At 41.1% G+C, this 16,209-nt stretch overlaps 1 protein-coding gene across 1 annotated transcript; it reads right to left on the reverse strand.

Moving 5' to 3' along the window:
* Positions 1-268: 268 nt before the first annotated feature.
* On the reverse strand, positions 269-15,487 carry LOC148017239 (uncharacterized). Its single transcript, XM_087662530.1, has 3 exons — positions 15,213-15,487; positions 639-903; positions 269-550 (listed from the first exon to the last, which is right to left on the reverse strand). The coding sequence occupies exons 1-3, from the start codon at positions 15,357-15,359 to the stop codon at positions 492-494; spliced, it is 471 nt and encodes a 156-aa protein (XP_087518656.1). The 5' UTR covers positions 15,360-15,487; the 3' UTR covers positions 269-491.
* Positions 15,488-16,209: the final 722 nt, after the last annotated feature.

The raw sequence follows: 16,209 nt of genomic DNA on the forward strand, positions 1-16,209 counted from the left end.
ATTCCCTCGAATAGCTGGAATTACACGAGTGGTACAAAGCAGCAACTTGCAAGGGGGGGTGATTGTCCAATCAAAAAGACGCAAAACACTCGATCTTCTTCAGTAGAGCATTGTTGAAAGTATTACCAGGACCCATATCAACCACAAAAACAAGAGTCATAACTCTTCCTATTCTCTTATGCTTCCACTGCAAGTATTACAGAGACTTAGCTGTTAAGCTTGACCAATACAAACACCTAGTTCTTTGCAAACACTTGCAGACACTGGATAAGATAAGACAGCTATATGATTACTCAATAAGAACAACCCACTACAAGAGTGGCTGAATAGATTAAATGTGCTCGGAGATTATAAAATCTCAGAAATAAAAACGTCTTGTAGGATATCCTACACCAAGTAGTATGTAGTCATACAGAGACATTGGCTGCACACCTGCTACTTTCCCAGTTAACTGAACTACCCATGTCAACAAGCCAATTGCGGGTAACCACTTAAGTATGACCTCTTCCACCACAGTAAGAGCACAAAATACTCCCAGAACCACCACATCCTGCATGTGCACCAAGACAGATAAACTCATAGTTTGTATAAAAACAGCAACAGAAAAGAAAATCATACACAACTCTTTCGATCTTTACCTAAGCATCTGACTTTCACAATAATGCCCTGACTTTCCAAAATGGAGTCAATGTACAATCCAGAACCTGAACATGTTGCACATAGCACAAGTCCTTTCGTCTCACAATGGCTGCATTTGGGTTTGTTATGAATTGTTCGCCCCACTGAAGGTACACCTGCAGGTGCCTCAATCTTCTCTTGTGCCACACAACTGTCAGGATAGAGCAGTGATTCCAACTTGTCAACAGTACTTTTTGGGCTCTTGCTAGGTAGATGGTCATTTACCTGATTTCAACACCAAATATTGTGAGCTAGAGCTAGTAGCCATGAACCACATGCCTTACAATGCTGCGAAATAGCATTTCAATAATGTCCCCGTCTAACCAGCTTGAAGCTCCAATCACCACAAACAGATGATAGCATGCAGATAAAGGCTTACAATGGCCTGGCTGGTGGGTCTCTAATTTTATCTTAATTTTTCAAAGAAAAGAAGATTCTCTTATTAATAATACCTCAGAAGGAAACCTAAGGTAAAAAACAAAGTACAAAAGGTCATGTGAAGGAATGATAAAGTACAACACAAGTGCAATGGTTGCATGAACAACCAATCTGGTGGGCTGTAGTGCCAGATCACATGAGGCTCTAAATGAAAGAAGGTATCAAAGTCCACATCCATATAGGTGGGTCTCTAATTGCGATACAGAAAACCGATACTGCGACCTAATACACAACAGTTCATCAAGAAAGTTCCTGAAGATGTTGATTTTCACAGGTGGGCATATTGTTCACTTAAACAAAAGGCACAATTTATTTTCTTCAGCTCCCCTAACTCAAACACATCATGATCATTGTGGGCAGAAGAAACCTTCTTTTTTAAAACAAAAAAACACCACGAATTATGCACTCCAATCTCTATCTTTTCCAATCATCTGAACTCTATTCTAATTTGTCCCTATTGCCTGCCCATGTATGTTCCATGATACCTGAAAAAGAGCTTGCAAAAGCCATATCCAGTGTGAATGGTATCACAAGAATTATGGGTCCTCATTCCTTTGCAATTACGAAACTTGAATGACACTATTGGATTTTGCTTCCTTGAAACATCCCGTGACTACAGACTACTCCACTCCAACTAGCGGCAGACTCTCTAGTAAGCATTAGGCATAGCTTGCAGTAATGTAAGTGCTTGTACTCTCCCAAAGGAAAGCTTTTGAGTGCTTTGATGTCCTGCATAAGTTGCTCTAGGTAAGCCACTAGTTTGCTACCAAGAGATTAATGTTACTTGTGAAGTGCAACAATTATTGAATGGTACAAACAGCTTAACTGCTTGGATCACCTATCAGCTTAAAACATTTTGAAGACTTGGAGCAGAAAACCACAAATAGGATCATAATCAGTCTCACCCTGATGAACAAAGCTAAGACAGCCTTGCCCAACAAAGGTGATACCATAGTTAGTTTAGTACTGTGTGAAACAGTGGACAGCCTTGCCTTATGAAAACAACGTTGTAAACCTGTCCAGCAAGAAGCAGCAGCATAGGACTCTTCCTCATGTCGGTGTTGCTACAGAAACCTTGCACTGGCTGGATGAAGGCAAAGACAGATTTGAAGCAGTGGAAGCTGCAACAACAAAAACAATCATGTCTGTGGCTCTAGGAGCTGCCACTTGATGCCCTTAAACTGGAGCTTCAGCGCCTGCAATTTGCTTCCAGCCTTTGAGTTTTGCACGTTAGCCTTCTGTTTGAGTTTCAGCTTTTCAAGAGGGTTTTCAGCTTTAAACACAGAGTTTTCAGCTTTTGACAGCTCCTTTTTAGCATGGCAATTTTTCTGAAAAATAAGGGCTCAAATATATCAAATCTCAAAAGCAACTATATATCTGGCATTTGTGAAAGAAAGCACTTCTTTGCTAGACCATAATATTCAACTTGTAGGGTCTAGGCGGTGGAAACATGTGCTTTTTGGGACTTAGCCAAAGATAAGACTTGCGGCCAACTGGGGTCGTAACCTAATGGTTTGAGTGTGGGTTAAGCATTGTGGGTGTGTGAAACCCTCGGTTCCCCATCCTCAATGGCACAAATTAAATCATTTCACATCTAAAGAAAAGACTTGGAAAACTGTTTTTTGGGTTAAGAATTAAACATAGATGCATGAGTGGATCTAATTTAGTTGTGAGATTTGTGAAAGTTTATCAAAAGAATTATCGTTTCTTTGAAACCTAGACATAATTAATTAAATTCATTCATAGAGATTGTTCTTTGTTACACTTATTACTGGATCATTAAACTAGCAGGCATTTTGCAAGAACAAATCTTGTTGTTCATAATACATAGGTAAAAATTTCACATTATGTTCATAATGCATAAACTGTTCTCAAACCAAAGTGTCAAGTATGTCTCATATGAATGCACATGCATAAATTAAAATGCACGTTGACGATTCTTTTTCAGTATTTTATCTTTCTCATAGCTCAAACCCAAACACTCAAGCCATACCTCTCCATATCCAGTCTCTGGATATATTGTACACCTGATAACCCGGCCACATTGTACTCTTAAGGCCAATCATCCACAAAAACCTTATCGCACTGTACTTCAGGCCAACATATTTAAATATCTATTCTCAAGGTCAATCATTCTTGAATACTTGATAACCCGAAGCAACTTGGAATCATTGATAACACCATTCCATATGAAGTCCTAACTCACTAGGTTCTCCATGTCTCAATTTGAAAAACAGAGGTGCATGTAACTGACACATCTCTCTCATTGAAATGAACCTTCAAAAATCCCATTGAGTCCCTCACACAGATCAAAATTAATAAAGTCTCAATAACTGTCTCAAAGTCTGAATGACTACACTATCCTGGCTGATGAAGAGCAGCAACACCTTCAAAAGGTCATCTAGATAGCAAGCAGCAGCCTTCAAAGGAAGGGCAGCAATCATGTAGCAAAACACAGATGTGTGGGGCAGTCTCCAGGGCTAGCACCAAAATGCGTGTCTATGGACTAGAAGGGGAGGTGGCAGCACTCAGATGGTGGAGGAAACACAGAAACCTGGAGGGCAGGTACCAGCCTCAGGAGCAGGCTGAAACATCCAAAGTGGCAAGCAGATCTCTTGATGTGGGCAGGAGCTACAGTGGTCTAGGCAGCAGCCAGCTACAGTAGGCAGCAGCTCCAATGGTCTGGGCAGTAGCCAGTTGAAGAGGAGAGAGGAGAAGGAAGAATCCAAGAGGAGAAGCAGAATGAAAATAATGATGAGAACCGCATGGAAGCTCACAATATGTCCTTCTATACAGGGATTTTGGGCATTTGTCCTACTATCCTACATAAATTCCATTTTACTTGAGGCTGTTTTGTGGAGTCAAATTAGGTCAAAATGCACAATAAATTTGTCTTAATTGAGTTCCTTTAATTTTCCTTGCCCAACACCCCTTCTCAAACCCATAAGGAGTTGAGCTACCAATACTTGCCTCTAACCTATCCCTTTTTTCCTGGCAATTCACAGCTCATTAAAACAAGACAAAAAAGGCATTTTGCCATTTTCTGTATGACACTCTAGACCCTAGACTTCGTCTAGCTCCAACGCTTTCTATAAAAGGGACTCAATGTGCACACCATTCATCATCCTTTTTGCCTATCCACAAATGGTAATACCCTCACCCACATCATCCAGAGCTACTGCCCTTGCTTCCAGCCATCTACATCAGCATCTTAGTTGTTGTTGTCAGAGTGCAGCAAATGTAGAAGCGTATGGACAAGACTAAAAGACAATGAACATGGGAGAAGAGGGAGAGAGAAAAGAGACAGAAGAACCCAGAAATCTGCAGTCAATGAATGCTGAAATGCAGATATACAAACGGGCTGTCCAAGTATCTTCTTGAGCCAATCTCTCTCTCCACCACCTGAAACACAAGTGAAGTTGGCAGGCAGGCTACCAACTATAAATAGCTGAAAATATGGCAATAAAATAATCAAGGCAGCCAACAAAACTGGCCAATCTACAGCAAAAACTGCTGATTGCACATAAACTAGCCAACTGCATCAGCAATCTACATCCGTACTGCCATGTGGCACTGCCACCCAACCTGCCCAGTAAAAGGTGACTGGACTGCACCTGGTGGTTGCTGAAAATGCCCAAAAACTGACAAGAAATGCATAACTTGTCAAAAGTGGTGCAACAATGGAAGCATAGACAAGTGCTGAAATAAACTGTTGAACACAAGACAAAAGAGAGAAAACAAAATAACACTGCAAAAGAAGAGAACTAAAAGATGTGCTCAGGAAATGGAATCCATATACCAAACACGAGAATGACACATACAATAGTGAGTTATTGGCTGCGTGGGCACCAGCATTGGCTCCTTTCTCTAACAAGAAGACCACTTGAAGAATGATGATGACTGAACGGAAGGAGGAGCCACATAATAAATAGGCATAAAATAAGCCTAAAATGGCAGCTGGTCTGCGGCTGGCATAAAATGCCACACAAAAATCACTTAAATAATACCTAAATAAAAGGCAATGTGCCCAGCCTTGATAGGCATGCTAACAAACCTGCTAACACCCTCTCTCAAATGGCTGCGTGGGCACCGGCACTGGCTAGCATTTTATGTAGTATTTTCTAGTGTATTTATCTGGCATTTGCTTGTGCCCTTTTTCGGGTTGGGGAGCATTTAATGCTGGCCGACTGCATTTATTGCTCCCCCCATTTTATGCCTATTTATTGCTGGGCTCCTCCTCCTTTGTGTGTACTTCAGCCATAACACGTGGATTCTTCAGGAGAGAGGAGCCAATGTTGAGGTGCCCACAACCAATGACTCACTGTTGTACGCTGCTGTCTCGTGTTCGATATGGATTCCATTTCCGGAGCATACATCTGAGTTTTCATCTGTATTTGTGTTCATTCATTCTTTCTTTCTCGTCTTGTGTTTCAGCAATTTATTTCAGCATGTTGTTTATGCTTCCATTGCTGCACCACTTCTGACATGGTATCAGATTTCAGGTTGTGCACACCTTGTGCTATGTTTTATTGCTGATTTCAGGACTGATTTCACCCTTTGCTGCCCTGGCAACTACTGTCAACCTGATTGTGACCAATTTTTGGGCTTCCATACTCTGCGTTTTGATCCGCATCTGCATCGCCTGCCTGTCCAACACCTCGTGCTGCCTATGTTTTCATCATCAGGCTGCTGGCGACAGTTCCCTACACCTGTTTATGCAGTGTGCAGCCTGCGTTTTGCTGTTTTCAGCACTATTTTGGGCTGGGTGACTATCAAAACAGGTCGTTTTTGCTGTTTTTGGCAGTTTTGAACTGATTTTTTGACTTTGTGCAACAGCTTTTGGCTTATTTTGGTCAGATTTTGGGTTATATTGCATGTGAACTCTTATTTTTTTGTGTTTTTGGTTGTGTTTTGGTTGTGCTCACTCTCTAAATACCTTCTTTTCTCTACTTCTTTTCTAAATCCTCTACAGATGGCTCTTGCATGCACATCCACTAATGACAAGCTCCATGGACCTAATAATTATACATGGCGTGCGGTGATGAAGGCCTGGTTTATCCAAAAGCGGTTATGGTACGTGGTTGGTAGAGCTATGGCATGTCTTCAACAACCTTTTTCTCTTCCATCTGATTTTGATGAACACAACCATGAGGAGGCAGTCCTTACATGGGATTCGGATGATGCCCGTGCTTATTCGGCATTACTTCGGTGTATTTCCAAAGAAGTCCTACCGGCGGTCACCTCCTATGCAACAGCTTCTGACGTATGGTCGAAGTTGCAGTTGATGTATGAGACTCCCTCCACCATAAGGGCTATTACTCTCTATGGCCAGCTCCAACAACTGGAGTTTGAACACAAGGATATGACCCAATCATTCCTACTTTAAGTTACCCAACTCTTGGACCAACTTCACACTATACAGTCTGCCCTATCCGAGGCACATCTTGTTGGTACGGTACTCTACAAGCTTCCTCAAGAGTTTGGAGTGGCGAACGCTTTATGGGCACAAACATCTATCACTCCTGTCAGTTTTCTTCATATGTCCTTAAAGCTATGGGGGCGGCTTCTATCACACTATGGAGGATAGGTGAGACTCTTGCAGCTTCAAAGAGGGGTTCAAAGAAGAAGTCGAAGCCACAGTGTTACCATTGTGGGAAGAAAGGTCACCTACGGAAGGACTGCAACGAGTTAGCGGCATCCAAGAAGAAGAAGGAGAAAAAATCGAAGCGGGATGTGGACTACTTCGATGAGTCATCATCTGCCTTTGATTCCGACTCCGATTCTCCTGCCACGACGAAGTCCAAGACGCGGAAGGGATCCGCTTCTATGGATCGTGGGAAGGGATTGATGGCCCCTTCCTCTGCTACTTTCTAGTGATGGCATGATGACATCCCTCACGACTCTTTGGTGCCAGAGAGGAAGTGTGAGAGGGTGTGGTGGTGGGGCAAGTGTGCCTCATCTATATTTTTATACAAATGCACAGGATCCAACGAGGGATGTTCCGGACGCATCGTCATTGTCTGGCAGTGAAATCCTAGAGTCTAGATTTGACATATGGGTTCATGATGGGCTGTTCTTTTCTTAACAGAGAGCAGGAGGCTTTCGTCTAGAGTTCACATGAGGGGACACTAGTAGTTTTGGCCAAAGGCAAGGATTCCATGGTCACATGTTCAAAGACATGTTTGGCAAATTGGCCTTGTATGTCCTGAGTGACATAGGTGTCATAACACAGAGAGCTACTATGATTCTTCTCTATTTTCAGGTGGTGCTATTATGATCGACATTGACCTCACATACTCTCCGAGGCATCTTGGTGGTGGGCTAGCCACTCACTGCTTGGATATCCATGGTTCTTCTGGTGGTTCTATGTTGTATAGTTTATGGTTCTCCATCATTGTACTATTGTATTGTATCAGATCACCCTTGATCTGAGAGAGGGTGTTAGCAAATTAGTCAGCTCATGTGTGAGTCTGTGTTGCAGAGGCTGTGGCATTTCATTTAGCATTTTATATAGTATTTTCTAGTGTATTTATCTGGAATTTTTCTAGTGCCCTTTTTAGGGCTGGGGAGCATTTAATGTTGGTCAACCAACATTAAATGTTGGCCGACTGCATTTATTGCTCTCCCCATTTTATGTCTATTTATTGTTGGGCTCCTCCTCCTTTGTGTGTACTTCACCCATCACACATGGATTCTTCAAGAGAGGAGAGCCGGTGCCAAGGTGCCCACATAGCCAATGACTCGCTGTTGTATGCTGCTGTCTCGTGTTCGATATGGATTCCGTTTCTCAAGCATACATCTGAGGTCTCATCTGTATTTGTGTTCATTCATTCGTTCTTTCTCTTGTCTTGTGTTTCAAACAATTTATTTCAGCATGTTGTTTATGCTTCCATTGCTGCACCACTTCTGACACTTACCCATCCAAAATCAACTGCATATCACCTTTGCTATGGATAGGGACCGAAGAGCTCACCTCTGAGAATTTGGCCATGCATCTATTGGAAACTGACCAACTATGGAAGAGAGAGAAACAAGAGAGTAAGAGTAGACAGTGGAGTAGATAGTGTGAGCTGAAAATGATAGATTGTTCTTGCTGAACTGAAAATGATAAAGTACAACCTTAGGTCTAAGATAGAACTAACTCTACACGTGGTAACACAACTTTTTAATGTAGTTATGCTCACACTACAAATCAATTGACTAAAAGATTGGGCACTACCCCCTTGCAATGCTAATGTGGTGGAAGTATAGCAAGATCAATCACCAAAGGGTAGCAAGTGTTGAGAAACCCTTCACCCGCAGTTTGTGTTTTTGCATTTCTCCGTTTTGCGTTTAGGGTTTGTGTTTAGGGTTTGCAACCTCAAAAAGGGGCGCCACCCTAGACTGACTGTGCCTATTTATAGGCCACTCTCTCATTCATTCCTTATGGCTGATCCTTCAGTCCGTCACTCCCACTCTCTCTCCGTCAATCTTCTGACACTCTCTCCTTCCATCACCTTCACCTTCTACAATCAATCGTCAGCCTCCACCATCTTTGGAGCTGCATTTTGGTGGCTGCCCTCTTGCTCTTCCAACTAGCGCTCCTCCTTTAGTATTCGCCACAACTCCTTTGAGCCCTTCCTCCCTACGTTTGGTGCTCTCTCCACCTGGAGTCAAATCATCACACTCCTAGCATAAGCTCCTCTCTTCCTAGCGTCACTTCCACAACTTGGCATCAGCTGCTCCTCATCTCGACGGCTCCACCACCTTGTGTTTTGGTTCTTGGATGCTACTACACCACCTGGCGTCACTCCCAACAACTGGCATTAGCTCTTCACGCTTGCATTTGCAAAAGAAGACTTCATCGGTTGTCTCCCTGCTCGTAGGTACCACTCTTCATCCCTGCATTTGCAAATTCAGAGGCTCCTCACCCTTCGACGGCAATCTCCCTACTCCAAGCAACACCTCATCATCCTACCTTTGTAGGCTCAGAGGCTTCTTCGGCAGTCTTCTTGCACTCCAGGGCTTCCTTTGTGCTATGGCACCCTTGTATCAGATTTACTTCATCAACATGATTCATCTTTCATCATCTTCTGTGTTTCTTTTCTCTCTCAGTGTTTGTCGTACATATACTGTGTTTTCCCCCACAAACCCTATTGTCTCTCTGATCACTCAGTCATTTTGACAGCAAGTTCAAGGACTTTTAAAAGCCTCAAACTTCTCACAAGAAAGTGCGTTGGTGAAAATGCCTGCAACATTCTCCTATGTATGGATATACATCAAACTGATCTCTCCTACATACCAACTCTCTTTGACATAGTGATTATGTACCTCAATGTGTTTTGTGCGAGCATGAAACATATTCTGTGCCACTGCAATAGCACTTTGACTGTCAAAAAGAATGGATGTAGGACTCTCCAAAGAAATCTGTAGATCAACCAACAATCTACGCAACCAAACACATTCCACTGTTGTAGTAAAACTGCCTTGTACTCAACCTCACAAGACAAGGTAACCACTATAGGTTGTTTCTTACTTAGCCATGAAATGCATGAACAGCCCAAAAAGAAATAGTAACCACTAGTAGATTACCTAGTGTCTCAGTTACCGGCCCAATCTAAATCATTGTAAGCTAGTAAGTGCAAGTCTCCCTCGGCCCCCAAAAATAGTAAAGCATATGACTGAGTACCTTGTAGATATCTAAAGATCCGCTTGATAGCTTGCCAATGTACTGTCCGTGAGCAATGCATGAATCTACTCACCTAAGATACTACATATTGTATGTCAAGTCGTGTGTTGCAAAGGTAAATAAGACAACCAACAACTTGTTGGCTGTAAATTGCAACATCAAACATCTCTTCACCATCATGCATGGATAGCTTGAGTGCTAGCTCCATAGGAGTGCACATAGGCTTGCAATCTTACCTACATATTGTGATTGCGACATGATGATGCCATGCTAATTTTGGGTGAATTGAATCCCCAAGTAGTAGTGTAAACAGCCCATATCTAACATAGCAAAAGTGGCTATAAATTGCAACATCAATCATCTCTTCACCATCATGCAAGGACAACTTGAGTGCTAGCTCCGTAAGAGTGCACATAGGCTTGCAATCTTACCCACATACTGTGATTGCAACATGATGATGCCATCCTGATATTGGGTGAATTGAATTCCCAAATGGTAGTATAAACAGTCCATACATGACATAGCAAAAGTATGTTTCAGTTCAGTCTTGAAATCTGCAATTTTATGATCTTTTGGTCTAGTGAGCAGCCTTTCATCTATATACAAAAATGATAACCACTAAGTCCCCACCTTCATTCTTAGTGTAGAGAGTGGGTGCAATTGGACTAGTTTAACCCAATGCTGACCAAATAAGCATCAATCTTAGCATATCATGCACGAGGAGCTTTGTTTCAAACCATAAAGAGCTTTAGGCAACTTACAAACCATGTACTCTTTGCCTTTCACCACAAAACCTAGAGGTTATGATACAAAAATATCCTCATGTGGATCACCGTTCGATGAAGAAATTCTAAGAAATTTCAAAGATTTATACTTACAGCACATTGAGGTATAGTATTATTTCATTTGCGAGAAGATCTTGGATGAGACTATTGATGTGGTGTATTGCAAGACATAAGATAACTTGGCAAACTTGTTTACAAAGGCCCTTCCTCAAGCCGTTCTTCAATTGGACTCCAAATCCTTGAGCCTTATGATGCATCCACGATCTGAGAGGGGGTGTTAGAGATTTCAGCATCCCCAAAGAGGGGCACATGCAGAATACTTTACTCTCAGATAGATTTACACATTTTTTTATCAAGCCGGACAGCATTGTAGCAGTTTGAGCAGTCGCAACAATTGGGCATATTGTGAAAAAGCGGATCAGGTCATGTAGGAGGTTGAGCAGGCCAAGAAAAAGTGCCACATGTCATGCTATAGATTTTTCCCAACACTTTTATGATTTTTTTATTGTGGTGGCCTGTTTGTCGACAGCCAGCCGGTTTTTGGCTGGCTAACTTGCATATTTTATTGCTTTTCTTTCAGTCTATTTCTGGTTGGCCTACCATTAGTCATTCTCACTTCAAATTTGCAAGTGGAGAGAGATCTTTGGTAGAGATACATTCAATAGCCCATTGTACATATCTACTTCCTTCATTTCAGCATTCCTTCACTGCAAATTTCTATGTTCTACTATTTCTTTCTCTCTCCCTCCTCTCCGTATTCATTTCCTTTCAGTCCAGTCATACGCTTTCCTATTCACTCCAAATCTGACATCCTATTCTTTCTAACACTCAGTACTATTTTTGTAGCACTGAATCCGATGCTTCGTGCTCGTATGAAACACAAGGGAAGGGCTTGGCAACCCCTCCTGCAGCTTTCTAGTCCAACGACTCTCCAATGTCAAAGCGGGTGGTGAGATGGGGCAAGTGAGCCTCATCTATACAAGTATATGGATGCATAGGATTCAAAGAGGGACTTCCTTGACACATTGGCTGAAGTCTAATAGGTTTTGAAATCTTGGAGCTAGGATTGACATCTAGGTTTATGATGCGTTGTTACTAGACAAAGAGTGGCATTGGCTCCTAGTCCGAGCTCGCATTAGGGGACATTATGGTGTCCTTGCCAAGGGCAAAGAATCCATAGTCATGTATACTTGGATTGTTGCCACGATGGTCATGTATACTACTGCAAGGCATTATTTGACAATCATAGAGAGCTTCTATGATTATTCTCTATTTTCAAGTTCTGGTATGATCAACATTGACATCAGGTTCTCTTCGAGGCACCTTGGTGGTGGCTCAATCACCCACTATTTGGGTATCCATGGCCCTATTCTACTGGTCTTTGTTGAATGGACTATGATGAGTCATTATTATTGTATCATTGTATCAAATCACCCATGATCTAAGAGAGGGTGTTAGCAGTCTAGTCAACTCATGGGCATTACTGTTTCTTTTAGGTATTTTTTATTGTTATCATTACGGTGATTTAGACCATTATTTGCTAGCCAACTACATTTATTCTAGACCCACATGTTGGCTAAGTTGATCATTTTTATGGCATCTTTTTCTACTATTCATATGGCTCCCTCCTCCTCAGTCATCCATTCATCATCTGGAGTCTTTCAAAGCAAGTTCTGTTGGAGAGAGGGAACCAATACCAATGCCCACATAACCAGTGACTCACTGTAGTACGCAATTGTCTCGTGTTTGGCATATAGTTTCCATTTCTCAAGCATATCTCTAAGTTCTCCCTTTGTAGTGTTCCTTTACTTTCTTCTGTTTTCTCTTATCTCATGTTTTGCAGTCTATTACTATAGTCTTCTAAGCTTCCATTGTTGCCCCCACTTCTAACAAAACCTTCTTCAAGTCTATCCTTCTACTTGACTAGAACTTGTTCCCGAACATAATGGCATGTACGATGCTCATGAAAATCTCAATTCTGGCTTATAAGGTTGAATGGATAGTTCCATAATATCTGCTAACACTCCTTGTCAATGGCAAGCAACTATCTTAAAAAACTACCAAATTTCAAATGTCATTGGCTAGATAGATAAATTGGGCTTCAAGAGCTTTAGAATTTTAGCTTCACTAAGGCAAAGTAATTTAAATTAATATGTCTCTATCTTTAGCTCATAGGCTTGGCATCAAGCTCTAGATCGATGTGATGTTAACACACCATGGGATCAATCCCCTTTAGATCTTTGTATGACCATGCAAACACGTCCAAGTTCTCCTTTAGAAGGTCATGCAAGATTGATCACTTCTCCTGTGGAAGATTGATACCCATATTTAGGTGATGTTTAGTGCCATCAACATCCATGAATGTTAATTTCTTTTCACATTTCACTTTGCAAATGAAGGTCCCACAGAATACTCCTTCAAGGGAGTGGTCTCCTCTTCTGTTGCTCCACTAAAACTGACTTCTTCTTTCCATGGGGCCTTGATTGAATCCTTGGGGTGCTAAAATGATATCAAGGCATTGTTTTGGGTTTGGTTTGGGAATGAGTTACCTCTTGGCTCAAGGACTCTTCTTTTGAGGATGCCTCCATGAATGTCATACAATAATATGAACCATCTCAGTCATGTTTGAGTTGTAGGACTAGTGGTTGTTGGCAATGTACATCATCATCATTCTCTCTTGAGAAGGGTAAATTTGAGAAAGAAGCACCACTATTGAAGAAAATATTATTCTTCTTTATCTTATTTTTGTGTATATTTTGCATATGATGTGACTCATTAGCCAGTCCAAAGGATACCATTGTCATTCTGTCTAGCAACATGGGATCTTCAACTTCTGTAGCCTCTCAGACTTTGCACTCATTTGTATCCTCTCTAGATTTGATAAACTCTTCCAATTCACTATCATGATCTTCTTTTGCAATATCATCAACATTGTTCTGCAATATATATCATCAACATCATCCTCTTCAAACTCCGTTTCAGCCTTTGTAGGGGCTCTATAAAGAGAAGAATAGATTCTCTCTTGTATTCTTTCATATCCAAAAATCTAATAGGAATGAAACCAATAGTACTAAATCTAGATCGCACATATGAGCATGAATGTGACTTCTTCAAGATATACATAATATGCACTATAATAAGCTTTCGAGCAGCATTATCTTTACTCAAACTGACTCTCCTACAAATCTATCTTGACTAAACCCTTATAAATCTTATTTGATTTAATGCCTACTATATATTGTTGGGAACACTCTAAAATGGTGTCTCCCAAAGTCATTGTGTAGATGATGGTGCTAGAACTGAGCGTCACAAGGAGATGGATTAGTCAAGAGTGGACATTGAAGATTGAGAGTATTGAATTGTACCTCCAATGTAACAAAAGTGACTTACAACTTTAACAAGATAGCCTATGAGAAACTTGATCCAATCTCATTAGTAAGTGGATTGGTGATATCCCAAACGGGAGACTATGTGGGAATCTTTTCAAATCTAAAGCCCACATTCTAAATACTCACTATTGAGGCCCAATCAGTGGAAGAACATTATGTTCATACTAATTCAAGTCCAAGTCCACATTGTCTAAGGAGCTTTAGCAAAAGCTAGTTGGCTTTTTACTTCATTAGGGACCCAAGTTGAACATACAAGCCAAAAACTTTGGTGGGGGAACTAGGAATCAATGCAAGGTGACGATCATCTGATGCAACAATTTAGAGTCAATTCATAAAGGTAGGCGAAAGTGCCATGCAAATTATCAAAAAAAATGTGCTAAAAGCAAGCACAACTTGCAAGTAAGTTGAGGTGATTCAAATCATTCCTATATCCTAGGCCAAGCATGATATCACAGCCAATTTCCTCTGCTAGATCTTCCAATTCTAATTAAGATTGTTCAATTGCAACACTTCCATTAAGCCTTGTCCCAGCCAAGCAATCATATTTCATAGTACAAAAACATTGTGGCCCTCTTTATGGTTCCCGTCATAAATAGAGAGCCTAGCTAGTTCAAATAGGTGTTTTTCATATTGTTGACTTACCTTGTTCCAATATTCATAAAAATAGTTGAAAGGGCCTAAAATAGGGCTATGCAATGCAATATAAATCCCAAAGGAGGAATCAATGTACTGTCACAAAAGATCTAGCTAATATGGCCAAGTTGCAGTGAATCACCACAAGGATAAATATGATCTCACATATGATATGTCTGGTCCATTACTGTTTTTCAGGGATAAGGCAACTGGAAAAGTCCTTAATTGCTTCTGCTGTAAACTATGCTATCAACTGAATAACACGTAATCCTTAAATCCCTTTGGAAAGCCCCACTGATACACGCATGTAGAATTTTGCACTGGCGCCTGGGTAAATCAAGTCCTTACCCTCGAGGGTCAGCCATTGTCCTTTCTGATAGGAGCCAACTTTGGGGGCCAGTAAAACGTTGGAGGTCAGAGCGGTGCTTTCAAGCCTGGTTGATTTGCATTCTTCTTACTCGGGTGAAATTGAGTACAATCGCCATATACTACAGGCAAGATGCCAACCCGATTTCTCAAAAACAGCTGATAAACTAGGCATCAAATGGAGGTAAACGAGCAATCTTTCCTATTTCAAAATTAAATGTTATGGCCTTTCAGAGGCCATGGATTGCAAAATACCAGCGAGGTTTTGGGGAAAGCGCCATTGGTGCAGTAAAAGATAAAGCGATGCTGATGAGCATGGTGATGACGATGATGAAGGAAGGCCGTTGGAACCTGCGGCTCGTTCGTAAGGGCGACTCTGTTAGGGAGGAAAGCCATGCTCATTTGTCTGCCAGATGCGAATGCGAGAGGAGGCTCTCAATGTCGAACCACAGAGCTAATAAGAAGGCGATGTCTCTCTCTCTCTCTCTCAACATTGGTTTCTCCGGTGGATCACCAACATGCAAAATGTTCGTTCCCTACAATCATCATTTTGCTTTTATTTGGCCCCATTCTTTTTTCTTTAAATAATAAAAACGCCAAGTGTATTGAAGTAGACTAGAGAAAAGGAAGTTACAACCAAGGGGTGTTCAGCCCATTTGCATATCACTCGTGCAAAATGTCACAAAAGATAAAGATAAAGATAAAACTCTATGCTTATTTAATTACACATTGTATTCGATTAGCTAGGCCCCTTAGTGGCATTTGGCACGACTGGACACTAATCTGTCTATTAGTTAGGGGTGTTGTCCTTGATAAATGGCCCCACTCTAGCCAAAGGGCCATAGCCCGCATTTAGGAAAAAAACATTTTTAATAACTCAAATTTTTGGAGAAAATTTTGAATCTATATTATCTTGTATCTTTTATATAATGTAAAAGGAATTTAAATTCAAAAAGAACATAACTTAAATATTGAAGCACCAAATTAGCTGGTAGCCTACGTGGCAACTTCACAAATTTTCATCAATCATGTAAGGTTCTCTCGAACCTAAGACGAGTCCTACTTGGCATGTATATAATACTGCCAAGCCCAAAGCCTAATTTGTTATTTTTGAATAGATTCTATCACTAAAATCTAAAATCTAAAAGTTATAGCTTCTCCCACTAGCTAGCTATGGCTCACATTTAAAGATCATTGATTTGTTCTCTCTCTCTCTCTCTCTCTCTCTCTCTCTCTCTCTCTCTCTCTCTCT

The sequence above is a fragment of the Lygodium microphyllum genome, chromosome 22, assembly GCF_053477565.2.
Source record: "Lygodium microphyllum isolate KBCC chromosome 22, Lygodium_microphyllum_v1.1.10, whole genome shotgun sequence".
NCBI lineage: Eukaryota > Viridiplantae > Streptophyta > Polypodiopsida > Schizaeales > Lygodiaceae > Lygodium > Lygodium microphyllum.